This window comes from Tenrec ecaudatus, chromosome 14, assembly GCF_050624435.1.
Source record: "Tenrec ecaudatus isolate mTenEca1 chromosome 14, mTenEca1.hap1, whole genome shotgun sequence".
NCBI classification, from domain to species: domain Eukaryota; kingdom Metazoa; phylum Chordata; class Mammalia; order Afrosoricida; family Tenrecidae; genus Tenrec; species Tenrec ecaudatus.
Genome location: NC_134543.1, coordinates 22,685,190 through 22,701,323, shown reverse-complemented (window position 1 = coordinate 22,701,323; position 16,134 = coordinate 22,685,190). Strand labels below are relative to the sequence as shown.

Here is a 16,134-nt window from a genome sequence, read left to right as displayed (position 1 = left end):
CATTCTCTCTCTCACTCACCCACTCACTCTCTCTCACACTCACTCTCTCACACTCTCTCTCACTCACCCACTCACTCTCTCACTCTCACTCTCTCTCACTAATTCACTCACTCAACAAAAAAAAGAAAAAAAAGTGGTGCTTGAAAAAATGGATATCTAGCTGCAGAAAAATGAAGCAAGACCCTTATCTTACTCCATGCACAAGAATAAACTCAAGGTGGATAACAGACCTCAAGGTAAAACCGCAAACTATTATGGCCATCAATGAGGGATTTGGGACAAACCTGAGAACTTTAGTGCAGGCGATAGATAGGTGATCAGAAATAGGGAATGATCCAAATATGGATGAGTCACAAATTGACAAGTGGGATATACTTACTGTACATTGAAAGAATTCACCAAGAGAGTAATAAGAGAGCCCACGGACTAGAAAAACATCTTTAGCAATGACACATCAGACAAAGGCCTTATTACTAAATTCTACAATACTCTGCTAGCTTCCAAAAAGAAAAAAAACTAATTGCCCACTGAGGAGGTGGGCAAAGGACCTGCAAAGAAGTTTCACAGGGGCAGAAATCTGAATGGCCAACAATCATATGAGAAAATGGACCTGATCTTTAGTCATAAGAGAAATGCAAATTAAAAGACGAGATACCACCTAACACTCTCAAAGATCACCCAATTCAAAAAATCAGAAAGTAACAAGGGTTGGAGAGGCTGTGGGGAGACAGGAACTCTCATCCACTGCTGGTGGAACTGTAGGTATGTACAGCCACTATGGAAATTGATTTGGTGATATCTAAAACATGGAAATGAGCTACCATACAATCCAGCAAGAGGCAAGAAACAAACCATAGCCAGATATCTGTGCTCCAATTTTCATAGCAGCACAGTTCACAATTGCAAGAAGTTAGAAACAACCCAAATTTCCATCAACAGATGATTGGATTAAAAAACTGTGGTACATACATCCAAAGGAGTACTACGCATCCCTAAAAAACAATGATGAACACATGACACACATTGCAGCATGGGAAGAACTGGAGGAAATTATGCTAAGCAGAGTAAGCCAAGCATAAAAGGACAAGTACAATAAATATATTTGCATAGGTAAATGCCTGTGTTTGGACCTCTATAAATGCCCTTTGCCTCCTACATCAAGGGCAATGTAACCGAGAGAAATTATTGAAACCCAAATGAAAGCTGAACATGAGTGAGACAAAATGAAAGTAAAAGGAAATAGAATAAAAATGTAGGAGGCAAAGGGCATTTATAGAGGTCTAAACACAGGCATTTACCTATGCAAATATATTTATATATGAGGATGGGGAAATAGATCCATGTGCATATATTTATAGGTTTAGTATTAAGGTAGCCAATTGACATTGGGCCTCCACTCAAATACTCCCTCAACTCAAAAACACTTTGTTCTATTAAACTGGCATTCCATGATGCTCACCTTCCCGACATGATCACTGAAGACAAAGCAGGTGCATAAGCAAATGTGGTGAAGAAAGTTGATGGAGCCTGGCTATCAAAAGATAAAGCATTTTGGGTCTTAAAGGCTTGACAGTAAACAAGTGGCCATCTAGCTTAGAAGCAACAAAGCCCACATGGAAGAAGCACACCAGCCTATCTGATCACAAGGTGTCGAAGGAATCAGGTATCAGGCACCAAATAACCACCACCACCACAACAAAAAATCATATTACTGTGAATGAGGGTAAGTGCAGAGTAAGGACCCAAAGCCCATCTGTAGGCAACTGCACATCCTCTTACAGAAGGGTCACGGGGAGGAGGTGAGCCTGTCAGGGTGCAGTGTAACAATGATAAAACATACAACTTTCCTCTAGTTCTTTAATGCTTCCTTCCCCCCACAATCATGATCCCAATTCTACCTTACAAATCCAGCTAGACCAGAGGATGTACACAGGTACAGATAGGGACTGGAAACACAGGGAACCCAGGACAGATGATATCCCTTCAGGACCAGTGATGAGAGTGGTGATACTGGAGGGCAGAGGTAAGGTGGGGTCGAAAGGGGGAACTGATCTCAAGGATGCACATATAACCCCTCTCTGGGGAATGAACAATAGAAAAGTGGATGAAGGGAGACATTGGACAGTATAACACATGACAAAGTAATAATAAATAATCAAGTGTTTGAGGGAGGAGGGTGGGGAAGAAGGGGGGAAATGAGGAGCTGATACCAAGGGCTCAAGTAGAAAACAAATGTTTTGAGAATGATGATGGCAACAAATGTATAGATGTGCTTTACACAGTGGATCTATGTATGGATTGTGATAAGAGTTGTACGAGCCCCCAATAAAATGATTAAAAAAGAAAGTATCATGGACTATCAGAAGAACAAATAAATCTATCTTGCAAGAAGTACAACCAGAATGCTTCTTAGAAATGGCAAGCCTTATCTCATGGACTTTGGCCATGTTGTTAGGAGGGACCAGTCCCTAGAAAAGGATATTTTATGCTTCATAAAGCAGAAGGCCAGTGAAAAAGAGAAAGACCCCTGACGGAATGGTTTGACAAGTTGCCTGCAACAATGGGCAGAACCATGACAACGTTGAGGAAAGCGCAGGACAGAGCAGGATTTCTTTCTGTTGTATACAGGGTTGAGCCAGAATGGACCCAACAGCACCTAACAAGAGGGCAATCACATAACTGAAACAAGAAAGCCAAATCTACAGCGATCAAATGATGACTTACAGGGCAACGAATGTATAAGGGTGCTTTACTCAAGAGATGTATGTATGGATTGTGATAATTGTAATGAGCCCCAATAAAATTATTTATTAAAAAAAACTATGACTTACAGCCACCATCTGTGTGCAGCATGGAACTGCACTACACCATGGCGACAGGCTGTGACCTTTTAGAAGCAAACCAGCAGGCCTTGCTTCAAGGGGTGTCTGAACCACCAACCAGTGGGCGGTAAATTAACTTTTAGTTTGCACACCCAATCTCCAATAAAAACCCTGGGCACCGAGTTGCTAACAAGCTTCCTTGTTAGACAGTTCACATGGACCGTCAGACTTGCTGTCGAGGGAGTCAGTGTGCCATGTGGCCACTGGACAGACTTTTGGAAGTTGCCTTGTGGACTTTGCTGCTGTGCTTCCCCATCTCTGCTCCGTAGGCTTTGTACCTTTACAGTGGTCAGTCACGACTGTGACTATGACCACATGCTGAGCTGGTGCATCTTCCTCAGGAGTCACTGTATCAGGTGATTTGCAGACCCTAGACATGGAAAGGAATAAACCTCAAATGTCTAAGAAACAGCAGGAAGGCATGAGTGGCCAAAGTCATCTGAGTGAAGGGAAGTGGAGAGATCGGAGGGGCCTGACCACTTCGAGCCTTATTAAAGACAAAGAGTATCAGAGTGCAGGAAGATGCTGGGAGCTTCAGAAGAGGAAAGAGGGGCAGCCCCGCTGCTGTGGTGAGAACTGACATTAGGGGAGAGGAGGGAAAGCAGGGAGACCGGACAAGATGGAAGCTCCATCAACTGCAGAGCATAAACGACCCTGAACTGACAAATTTGGACAGGGGAGGCATTCTAAGCAGTGGGAATAACCCGTTAAAAGGGTCTAAAGGCATCAATGGCATGGTGTATTTGAAGACCTGTAACAGGTTTTGCACGGATAGAACGTGCTTGGGGGAGAGATGCAAAGATGAGGTTACCGACGCCAGCTGGTGCGACAGCCACAGAAGCTCTGAGGCCCACGAAGAAGCTTGCTCTTAACTCCAAGGTGAATGAGTGGGCAATGATTGGCTACAAATAAGAGTTATAAGATGAATTTGGGTTTTAGGAAGATCAGTCAGCCTGGAAGTGACATGAATGAGAGGCAAAAAAGGAAGCAACTCTAGAACTAAGTGCCACACAACCCCAGCTCTAATGTCCAGGAAGCAGCTTCACATTTTTGGTATAGATTAAAAACAACAAACAAATCAAAGTAAAAACAAAAACAAAGCAATCAGAAAAACTAAGGTAAAACAAAAGCCTATCATGAGGGAGCGGGGAGCAGAGAGGGGGAAAAAAGAGGACCTGATGCAAAGGGCTTAAGTGGAGAGCAAATGCTTTGAAAGTGATGAGGGCAAAGAATGTAAAGATGTGCTTTATACAATTGATCTATGTATGGATTGTGGTAAGAATTGTATGAGTCCCTAATAAAATGTTAAAAAAAAGAAAAAATGATGATAGTAACCTATGTACACAATGGATGGAAGTATGGTTTGTGATAAGAGCTGCAAGAGCCCCCAATAAAATGATTTAAAAAACAAAACAAAACCCCAAAGCCTAAATGTGTATCTCCAGAACCAAACCCACTGCCCCCAAATCTTCAGAGGAGAAACCTTTTCTTTCTTCCATGGAGTTCCTGGTGAGTTTGAACCACCAATCTTGCAGTTAGCAGCCAATGGCATACAGAGAGGAATTATCCAAGTGATTTCAAACAGCATGTTATAATCACACAAGATTTCAAAAAGTTCATGGGAAAGATAATGGAACTTCTCCATAACTTTTTGAAGTCCCTTTATCAATTCCTAGGACAAAATGAATCATAAAGAATATTAAACTACATTCAGTGGTCCTGTGGTAAGCTTGGCAATACATTTGTCTAATTAAATACCAAAGCTTCCAGCATGGAAAATAAACCACCAGCATGGTAGTCGGTTCTGACTCATACAGACCTTATGCACAACAGAATGAAACGCTGCACCATTCTGCACCATCCTCACAATTGCTCCCATGCTTGGGCTCAGTGTTGCAGCCACAACTATCTATCTCGTTGAGGGCCTTTCTCTTTTTCACTGTCCCTCTGCTTTACCAAAAGTGATGTCCTTTTCCAGGGACTGGTCTCTCCTGCTAATGTGTCTGTCCAAAGTGTGCAAGCTGAAGCCTTGCTCCGAGGAACACTCTTGGCCTTACTTCTTCCGAGACAGATTGGCTTGTCCTTTTGGCATTCAAGGCACAGTACTTTCAATGTTCTTCTCCAGAGCCACAATTCAAATGCATCCATTGTCCGGTTTTTAATTCAATGTCCAACTTTCACACACGTGGCAAACTGAGGGACTGGATGAGAAAGTAAGCAGCCAAATTCTCCATGCTCATCACAGTCCGGAAGGTCGACTCCAGTGGGAGCAGGCTCTCATGGTTATGAGATTAAAAATGACTTTTTCTCTTTTAAAAATCATTTTATTGTAAGCTTGTATAACTCTTATCACAATCCATACATACATCATGTCAAGCACATTTGTACATTTGTTGCCATCATCATTCTCAAAACATATTCTTTCTACTAGAGCCCTTGGTACCAGTTAATTTTTCCCTCCCTCCCTGTCCCCTCCCTTATGAACCCTTGATAATTTATAAATTCTTATTTAAAAAATGACTCTCAATGCACATTCTCATGGCTGAAACTAGTCCCTCCTGTAGCCCTCCAAAAAGGAGCTGCCATAAAGGGACAGCCCGGCTGTTCACAGCGCACCTGGAAGTTATCTGCAGTTAAGAGCAATCGGATTCGATTGGCCTTCCCACCCTAGGGAGTAGCTAACTCTGATATTGATCATATATTGTTTCTCTGGGGAGAGCTCGGGCAGACAAGGTTAGGCTCAATCTATGCCCTGCTTATTCTAGTACCCTTTTACTCTATTATTACCTGTATGCCTGTTGAAAATTTTGTAAACCTCATGATTTATATATATTCATTAAAAATATATATTCCCACTTGATCCTGATATTGGGAGGAGCCTCTGTGCCTCACTTTTCTATCTGTCTCATTTTCCGTAATCACAAAGCCACTCCAAGGACCTAGTGGGTTTGTGGGGCTGGAACCTACACATGCAGAGGCGGCAATGGAAAAGACCATGGCTTTGGCCAGGCGCACCTCAGTCCCCAAAGCAATATCCTTGCTTTCAATACTCTAAAGAGGTCTTGTGCAGGTCTACCAAAGGCTATTCATTGTTTGATCTCTTGACTGCTGCTGCCATGAGTATTGACTGTGGATCCAAGCAAGACAAAATCCTTGACACCTTCAACCTTTCCTTCATTTAGCATGATGTGACCTACTGGTCCAGTTGTGAGGACTCGTGTCTTCTTTACATTGAGTTGGAACCCCTACTGATGGCTGGACTCCTTGATCTTCATCAGCAAGAGCTTCATGTCCTCTTCGCTGTCAGCAAGCAAGGTTGTGTCATATGCATATTGCAGGATGTTAATAAGCCTTCCTCCAATCCTGATGCCACATTCTTCTTCATATAACCCCCTTCTCTAAGGATTTGCTCAGCACAAAGACTGAATAAGTATGATGAGAGGACACTGCCCTGTTGCCCACCTTTCCTTACTTTAACTAATGGAGCATGCCCTTGGGAGCTAGACAGGAATCTCTAAATACTCAGCAGCTTCCAAGAGTTCATGGGAACAAAGAATTAAGACAATGAGACAGTTTGTGTGTTTGTCAATGCATCTCTCGTTTACATGTTTTACACTTTTGGAAGCTCCTTGTATAATTTCCCACTAGCAGGAACCAAGGCCAGTGGGAGAAGTCAGGAAGTGTAGAAGATGAATTTAGAATATCACATCCAGTCTGAAAAGAAGGAAGTTATTCAAGGCTACCAGATTCTATGAGCCTAGTAAAAAGGTCAAGAAAATGAACCTTTACGGGATTTCAAAGGACCAAAAAAGTGGGGTAACCGAGAACCAAAAAAAGTCTGACAGCAATCAAGTGAAGCAAACATGCTAATAACCAAATAAAAGAAAAACAACAACAAAAATATATGCATTCATTTCCATTTAAAGGTTGCTAGGGTACTAAATCATTATTTAAAAAATATTTCAAGGGACAGATCTAAGCCTTTATCTTGCCTTTCCTGTATGGACGATATATTTCAGGATAGCCAAATAGTTGGTGAAAGTAAGCTTTCCTTTCTATGTTAAAAAACAAAATCGCAGGTGAAACATGCAGGAAGGAGGAGAGAACGGCCTCGGACACCAAACAACGGCAGTTGCTGAAACCTCTTGGTAAAGGTTTGATGAAGAATTCTATGATGGCTGCAGGAGGCTGATACCACCTGAGCTAAAAGTGTCCCAGACACTATATGCCTTCCAGAATAACGCAAAGGAAGTGTACATCACCACCTATGAAATGTCCTCAAAGCTAGCAAACCACAACCAGAACCATGTCTGGCTAAGCATCAAACTCACAGCCTTTCCACTTACAGAATACAGAGCAGAGAGAAACCATTTAAAGGACATTGTGAGCACACCATCCACTTGATCTGTAATGAGGGAATGTGTACGGCACAGAGAGCAGTGTCTCTTTAGCAAACAGAATGGCACCAGAACAAGGGAGAGAGATGTTAAAGATGAAGAAACTTGTAAGATCTTAGTTTGGATCCTGATTCAAACAGACCAGTGCAAACAATTCATTTTTGACAGAATTGACCAAACCAAATAGTCTGGTTTTAGAAGGGACGTGATAATTTTGTGAGGATCACAATGGTACTGCCTTTTGGAGATATAATCATAGGCAAAGGCATGCTTGGGGTTTGCTTTAAAATATCCCAGGCGGGGCGGGGCGGGCGCAGAGTAGCTGCGTGTGGGTGAAGAAGAGACAGAAGAGGATGTTGATGGCTTGTACAGCTGGTTGTGGGTGAGTGCAGGGTCACCGTGCACTCTGCTTTTCTATGTTTGGAAATTTCCTTAGCAAAAATGAAAAAGAAATAATCCAGGCTATAATCTTTGGCTAACATTTTAAAAAGGTAATACACACTCGGCTGAGGTACAGGGTCTCGGTAGTTTCAAAGGAAATAAACAGAGTAACTTTTCTGAAGAACAATTGAGCAGTATGTATGAAACGTCTTCAGAGAGTTTGTCCTCAACCCAGCACAGGTACTACTTTCAAGAACTGATTCTAAATAAATATTTATAAATGTGTGCAGAGTAAATCTAAATTCACCTCCCAAAATAACTTGTTTACATGAAACATTTTAAAATAACAATATATCATCATATTATAAAAGAATACTGAACCACATGGAAAACGTTCATGATAAACTGTTAGGTGAAACAAACCAACCAACCAGAACCAAACCCACTGCCATCATAGCATCCTTAGAGGACAGAGTGGAATTGCCCCCGTGGGTTTCTGAGGCTATAGATGTTAGCGAACACAGAAAGCCTCAGTTTTCTCCATCGGAGTGGCCACTGGGTTTGAGCTGCCAACCTTGTGATTAACAGCCCAGTTTGTAACTCACTACGCCACTAGGGCTCCTTTTATGTGGAAAAATGGAAGCTACATAGTAATATATGCATTTTGGTACTATTTAATTGTCTTGAAATTATTTATATATCTAGAAAAAAACGGAGCTTAGTCAATGTGATGTTAATAGCAGTTATTTTGAATTTATGAAATTAAGGTACTTTTATTTTTGAGCATGGCACGTTTGCAATAATTTTTTTTTCTTTTTAAAATTTCCAATCTGGATGAATTCCTAAGACTGGTTATTAGTGGACTAGTAAGTGGCCACAGTGGTACTCATGAAAGCCACAAACTAAATGATAGAAGGGTGACGGGTCAGGGCCAAGTAGACCTGTGAGAGGTAAATTTTAAAAAGGAGAGGCCTTTAACAGCTCCAATGTGTGAAGGATTACACTATAAATTTCAAAGCCGTGCATGTCAGGGAAGCACAAAGTTAAAAGAGGATTCACATTTAAGTTTCTTTTGGAGAGGGCTGTATGCCCAAACCAAACTACTGCAGGTGACTGAAGAGGTTACTACATTTGAAACCCTAGCACACTTCTGCAAATAAACAAAGTGACACATTCTATCGTTTTCTCCTATCTAAATTTCTATTTTGTTCACCATCTGAATTTTGTTTAAAATTTCTCAGAGAAATTTAATTATATTCAGAGTTCAAAAAGACAATTTACAGTATTATATGATTCAGTTTACACTTGCGTTCAGATGACACAGAGTAAATGTAGTATTTGTGAATAATTTTGACATATTAAAATCTAGCAGGTCATGTACAAGTGTACTTTTTATACATACACTTGTACATGAGTGGTTCACTACTCACTCCCGGTCACGCAGTCAATTCTGACCCACAGCGACCACAAAGAACAGAGCAGAACCGCCCCTGTGGGTTTCCGAGACTGTAACTCCACTGGAAGAGAAAGCCTTGTCTTTCTCTGGGGCACGTGGTGTTTTGAACTGCTGACCTGCAGTTCACAGCCCACTAAGCCACCAGGGCTCCTGCATACATGTGGTCAGTGAGCAGGAAAATGAGCTTTCTTCACGCTGTCTACACCAGCTTTACTATTCCAGCCATCTTCTTCCTAAACCAGGCAAAGGCAAAGAAAACGTCCAGACTACCTGGTTTCCACACTTTCTGTGGCTCTTCAAAGTCTGTGCTTTCTGGATTTGGAGAGTCTAGAAAGCTGACATCTTCTGTGACACTTTCCCCTTCCTGTCCCTTGAGGCTGTCCTCGTGAGCAGGGGTTTCCAACTCTGATTCTTCTGGATCAAGAAAGATCTGACCAGCCACGACTCTGCCAGCGGCGGTGTGGTCCTTCACGGACTCATCTGATGCCAAGGAAGTCTGGGGACACAGAGTAGCTTTAGATTTTAACAGTACCCAGAGCCTGCCCCAACTCCAGCTGACCATTTGATTAATGCAAAAAGTTGTCCATCAGCTCCCTGAATGCGCCACCAATCTTTTCATTTCAATCAAGTTACGCATATGATGGAGACTTCCCGTTCTGCGATACATCCTTCCTGCTCTTAGATTGGACAGGAAGTACTGGCCACTGCCAATTTCTGTACATACCTTGGAATCTAAAGACTCATCCTGGCTGCCTTCTTCATCTGCAAAGAGATTTGAAGATAATGCCATCATCACCTGGGAAATTACTGCTATCATTTAAAAAAATAAAATATTACAATCAGAAATTAGATCAATAATCCTAGACTTATGGAAAACCCGGTTGTATTCTGTGACTGTTTGGAAAAGTTTATGTGGGGGAAAACAGGCTAAATATTTCTTTTGCTCCAACACACACACACACACACACACACACACACACACACTTTTGTTTGTTACACACAGGAATACCACCTACTACTACCAAAAGAACAGATATTTCTTCAGGTTCCACCAATTCTTCTATATATTTTTCAGTCTTGCTGAGAACAAGTTACTTAGTTCGTAAGAATATGTCTCTGGGTATTGGGTAAGAGACGAGCCAGTCAGGGTATGATGTGGCAATGACGAAAAATACAACTTTCCTCTAGTTCCTAAATGCTTCCTCCCCACCCACTATCATGATCCCAATTCTACCTTGCAAGTCTGGTTAGACCAGAGGATGTACATTGGTACTGATAGGAACCGGAAACACAGGGAATCCAGGGTGGATGATCCCTTCAGAACCAGTGGTGTGAGTGGCGATACTGGGAGGGTAGAAGGAGGGTGGGCTGAAAAGGGGGAACCAATTACAAGGATCTATAAGCGACCTCCTTTCTGGGGAACGGACAACAGAAAAGTGGGTGAAGGGAGATGTCAGGCAGGGTAAGATATGACAAAATAATAATTTATAAATTATCAGGGGTTCATGAGGGAGGAGGAGTGGGGAGGGAGGGAAAAAATGAGGAGCTGATGCCAGGGGCTTAAGTGGAAAGCAAATGTTTTGAGAACAATGAGGGCAATGAATGTACAAATGTGCTTTACACAATTGATGTATGTATGGATTGTGTAAGAGTTGTATAAGCCCCTAATAAAATGATTAAAAAAAAAGAATAAGTCTCTGGCTTCCATGAATTTCATTCTTCTGCTCAAGAGCTAGAGTAATGGCCACCTATTTTAGATCAGCATTTTAGTGTTCACTCAGATTACTAAGGTTGAAAACTAAGAATTATTTTGACAGTAGTAACCAGACAGAAGACATTCAGGATTTTTGTTCCACTTTACTAAAGAGATAACCAGATGCAGGGGAAAAAATAGCACTGCACTAGTCCGAATTGAATCACATGAAGTCTGTGTGGTCAGAAATCAATAGTAACAGAAAAATGAAACATCAACTAGTCGTTTTCTTATAAGTTCACACAGATTACTTTGGTTTTTGTCCAAGTACATCAGGTTTCCTTCTTCTATTCTTCCTGTTTTCCGGCTATTACTTCTACTCTGGCCTTGTGTTCTTCTTTTTTCCTGCTCTTATATAAACACAAGCAACACCCGAAGGCCTCACGCCCAAATGTTTGATCTTTGTATTCCTTGCCAATTGAAAAAAACCAAACAAAACCAAAAACTGTCAGATGAGCTCTAAGCTTCCTTGTGGCACTTCAAGTTTCCTGATTCTATACAGAAGTGAGGTTTGCTATTGCATCTTCTTTTTCTTTTATATGCTTTTGTATTCTTTTATTTTTATCATTTTATTAGGGGCTCATACAACTCTTACCACAATCTATACATACATCAATTGTATAATGCCCATTTGTACATTCATTGCCCTCATCATTCCCAAAACATTTGCTCTCCACCTAAGCCCCTGGCATCAGCTCCGCACTTTGCCCTCCCTCCCCGGTATTGCATCTGCTATAAACTGTTAACCAAGAGACAAAATGCTGTAGTACCACATGTTTTATTAGAAAGTTTGGTATTACAGTTGCTATTTATGTGTAAATTATATGGCTAATATATCTTAAAGATTATGCACAGGTAACTATCATAGTACTAAGTTAACTTGGGGGGAACAGGGAGGGAGGAGAAAGGAGGAGCTGATGCCAGGGGCTTAAGTGGAGAGCAAATGTTTTGAGAATGATGGGGTCAATTGTGCTTTACACAATTGATGTATGTATAGATTGTGATAAGAGTTGTATGAGTCCCTAATAAAATGATTTAAAAAAAAAAAAAGAAGAAATAGTCCCCGCCAATTTTGAGAGTCCACAGTGGTCTGCCATCTGACTTGTGATCTGCCCTTGGAATAATATACCTCTTCAATAACAAGTATGAACAAGAAAGCATAACCAACTCATTATGTACAAAACACACACCTTTATTTCACAGGGTCTTTTGGGGGCGGGGGGTGGTGATGTGGGATATCTGAGAAAGTCAATCTGTGAGTGAAGCCTTGCCATTTACAGATGCTCTGTTAATTCAAAGAGCATCTAAATTACAGCTACTGTTCACATCCATTACTTTTAGATCACCCTCAAAGGCAGATGGGAAAAGGGCTGTATTAATCCCATAGTAACCATAACATGTAAGCAGTAATGTCAAGTAATTACCAATCACCTTTTACACTAATCTCTTCCTAGGTACTCTTAAACGCTAACACATGGTTCAAACCAAAGCAGGAGAGTCAGCCAAAAACAACAACAACAACAACAACAACAAAAAACCCCAAACAATCCAGTCTCAGCAAACCTCTGGATAAAGAAAAAAGTTCATTTCTATGATGTGTGAATGTTTTTAACTAATCATGCATATTGGCCACTTAATTGATCAAGAGCAGAAATCAAATGCAACAGGTTAGATAGGTAGTCCACAGGTAAATGATATGTGGAAGATAAAAAGCCCACCACCATGATCAGTGACCCAATTCTGACTCACAGAGACCCTATAGGGTAGGGAACAATGACCAGTTCTGTACATCTTAGAGATGCAGACTACCACGGCTTTCTCTGAGAGCAGCTGGTAGAGCTGAACTGTAGACTTTGGGTTAGTAGGTGAACCCTTTAAACACTGTACCACCAGGGCTCCATAAAAAATGTAGACACGCATAAGCAAATCACAACACATGCAAGTTGGACACACTCGACGTAGTTACACTTCTAGGGTAGGAACTGGAAGAGACATGGGAACGTGGGACGTCAGGATTATTTCACATGAATTGCATCATGCTTCTCTCGTTCACTCCCTCTCTCTTCACAACCTACGAATATAAACTAAGGTAACTGGAAAGTAAGAGAATGCTTTCTCATTTACTAAAATAGGAAAGCCTACTCCAGATGGTACTCTTACACCATAAGCTAATTTTCAAACTATTCCCGTTTCACATCGACCTACTTGTTTACATAACACTTTTAAAGAAGCTGCTTCTGACCTAAGTAATTCTGATATTGCAAAATGCAGTAAAAATTACAGTCACTGAAATTCTGCATAAGTAAAGAAGGTCAATACTTTTGTAAGGACATAAGGACCAAACAACAAGAACAAATGGACAAGGAGTCAGTGAAGAGCTATGCATTTTACTCAACACGATCACATTCAAACTGATGATTTCTTTTACTAATGGTGCATCTTTCGAGTGAGATCAATTTTCATTGTTATTATACTAGCTCGCAGAGTTGTGTAGTACAAAAGCTATTCAGGAAAAAATGATTTTAAAAATGCTTCTTCCTACTTAGCATGTAAATGAAACAGATCTCCACACCCGAACACACACAGAAAATCTAAGAATTTGGTGAAAAGAGAAGAGACATCCTGTCTTCTGTTCTGCATTGATTTGGTCCAGACCCTGGGATACTCTGGATTTGAAATTACTACAAAGCTGAGCCCTACAGAGCTGGGTTCGAGCACTGCCTTCATTTTGACACGCATAATTGTACAGTGTAAGCTTGATCCATCTCTATTTTTTCAATCTGTCATAGGGGGACAGTGCTGTATGTCCTGTGGGCATACAGTAATACTGGAGGAAACAAATAACACCATGAAATTTAATGTCATGAAATCTGACTGCAACCTGAAAGTTATTTATTCATGGCATTCATGCAAACTATTACCGTAAGCATAATAGTTTATCTAATTAAAAACCCTGGTTGGCACCAAGAAAAAGAAAAGCCTTCGCCTATGCATGCCAAAAATCAATAATTCTGAGCAAAAAAGTTAGAGCACTTTTCACTATTATCTTGGAAAAAGAAAACAATCTATTCAAGCTCCTTTGGGCTAATTCATGAAAAGAAAAACCATGTCGAGCCAAAGCATCATGGTTTTACATGCATCTGAAACAAGAGTCGGTAGTCACTAGCACTCAAGCTGTACAGCATCACAAAATTATTACATTGGTTTTAATATAGGAATACATCTTTAAATCTAAACTTTAGGAACGAGGTAAACTCAAGGACCATGTATGTACAATCTATAAAATGTTATCAAGCCCAGTACTGCCTTACTTTTGTTAAAACATGCACATACATCTGTCTTAGTTTGAAGCACAGTTTTAGCCTTTACCAAAGAAACCCACTCTGTCCTCAGGTTGCTGAGTTGGAATTGACTCGATGACTTTTTAAAAAAATACTCTGGCACAGTTTTAACTTTGGCAGGAACCATAGCAAACATTTCCTGAATATATTTCTCTGCTTATATTAGTACAACTCCAAGAGTTAACACTTAAGTAGCAACAGTTTTCTGTCGATCCAAGCCAACTGTATTTTTACCTGTGAGACTCCCACCTGTTACTGGATGTATCCTCTTTACCAACAAGGAGACCTAAGAACATGAAACTGAGGGTACGGAAGACACAAGAAAACGTAGGTTTTCCTTTTCTTTAAACTTTGCAGAAGGGGTTGGGGGTGGGGGAGGGGTGGTATAAAGCACGCTCTTTAACTAGTCATTCTCAGACTTTAGCATGAAGAACCACTGTGGACCTTGCTGGACTGCAGACACCCAGACCTGCTCCTGACTCAAACCCACAACACAAGTCAGAGGGCTGCTGTTGGCTGAGAAGGGACAGCATCTGCTTGCTGATTTTCAAGTGCCTCACAAATTATGAATAGGATTTTGGGTTAGAACTTCTTTTAGAAGTAGAGCGCCTTTATGGTATTCATTTGCAACTAGGGCAGATAATTTGGAGATTCAAATAACCATCTGGAAAATGTTCTATTGCAGGAAAAAAAAAGTTGACTTATTTATATCCTGCCTTGTTCCCAAAAAGGCTAAAAACTGCAGACAGCTGTCTTCTTAACTGAAACCAATTAAAACCCGGAAATTTCATTGTACTAATTGCTTATTAACAACTTGAAACGCGACGTTTTCAGAGGCAGCCAGATTAAACATTAAAAATAAATAAATCATTTTCAGAACCACGTGTAAATTAGCTAATTGGAAATTGCTATTCATAAGCATATGGATTTCTAGATACAAAAGGTCGTTTTTGCCATTCATTCTAAACTTACCGGGACCATGATTTTTCTTCAAAATCATAAAGTCACCGCCAACATACATGGGTCAATTCAGAAACACTGTGATACAGATCCCTTTTTGCTTTAAAAGAAATTGGCATGGCTCACACGTTACATTAAACGTCTTCATTTTAAAAGAACAGACAAAGAAACCAGTGTCCAGCTAAGCAGTCAACCATCAGACCACTGGCAGCCTCCTGTCCTCCACGGTCCCAGAGAAGTGACAGCCTCAGGCGTGTCAACAGTGCACCTGCCCAAACGCCCAGCTCCGGCCCGGTGCAGCTTGGGGTCCCCACCGGGTGGGTCAGGGGCCAATGCCTCCTTCGCGAAAGCCAGGTAAAGTTTGCTACGTGCGGGAGCGCTGTAGGCAGGCTGACCCCACGCCCTTTCTTTCCCCGACTCCAGTCCCTTGGACACCCTCTGTGGCCCACACCAGCCAAAGCCCCTGCGAGACGGCGACCGGCCAGCGGAAGGTGTGACCGGAGAGAGCGGCCCCAGCCCCGGGCCCCCGCAGCAAGAGGCAGGACTGGGGGGTGACGGCTCCGGGCCTCCTGCCCGAAGGGGCGGATACTGACCCGAAGACGCCGAGGCCAAGCCCAGCAGCGCCGCACAGAGCAGCAGCGTCAACCCGACGCCGACCCGCATTCTGCTCTCGGGGCCTCTGCCACCCCCTGGAGCTGTCGCCTTCGCTTCGGCCACCACCTCCTTGGCTACCGCTACCGCCGCCTGGCCACTACTGCTCTTCCTGCTCCGGGCTCCTGCCTCCGCCCCTTCCCAGGCCTCCCTGTCCCAGCGCGCAGCCAATCCCCGCCTGCCGCCGCCGCCCCGCCACCCAATCGCCGCGACTGCCCGGCCCTTCCCATGGCCCCGCCCCCGGGAGTCTCCCATTGACCAATCGTTGTGCGAAGCTCCCCACACTGGCTTTGCTGGTTGGACCACGGTCACA

At 42.1% G+C, this 16,134-nt stretch overlaps 1 protein-coding gene across 2 annotated transcripts in view; it reads right to left on the bottom strand.

The window, feature by feature from the left end:
* Positions 1–15,952, bottom strand: part of SEL1L (SEL1L adaptor subunit of SYVN1 ubiquitin ligase) — a 72,651-nt gene extending 56,699 nt beyond the window's left edge. The window contains exons 1-3 of one of the 2 annotated variants that reach the window (XM_075531410.1): positions 15,764–15,952; positions 9,841–9,878; positions 9,387–9,612 (exon numbers count right to left, since the gene is read on the bottom strand). In XM_075531410.1, coding sequence (XP_075387525.1) covers positions 9,387–9,612; positions 9,841–9,878; positions 15,764–15,833 — 334 coding nt within the window. In that variant the 5' untranslated portion in view covers positions 15,834–15,952. The remainder of the gene's footprint in view (positions 1–9,386; positions 9,613–9,840; positions 9,879–15,763) is intronic. The other variant, XM_075531411.1, reaches the window with a different exon arrangement.
* Positions 15,953–16,134: the final 182 nt, after the last annotated feature.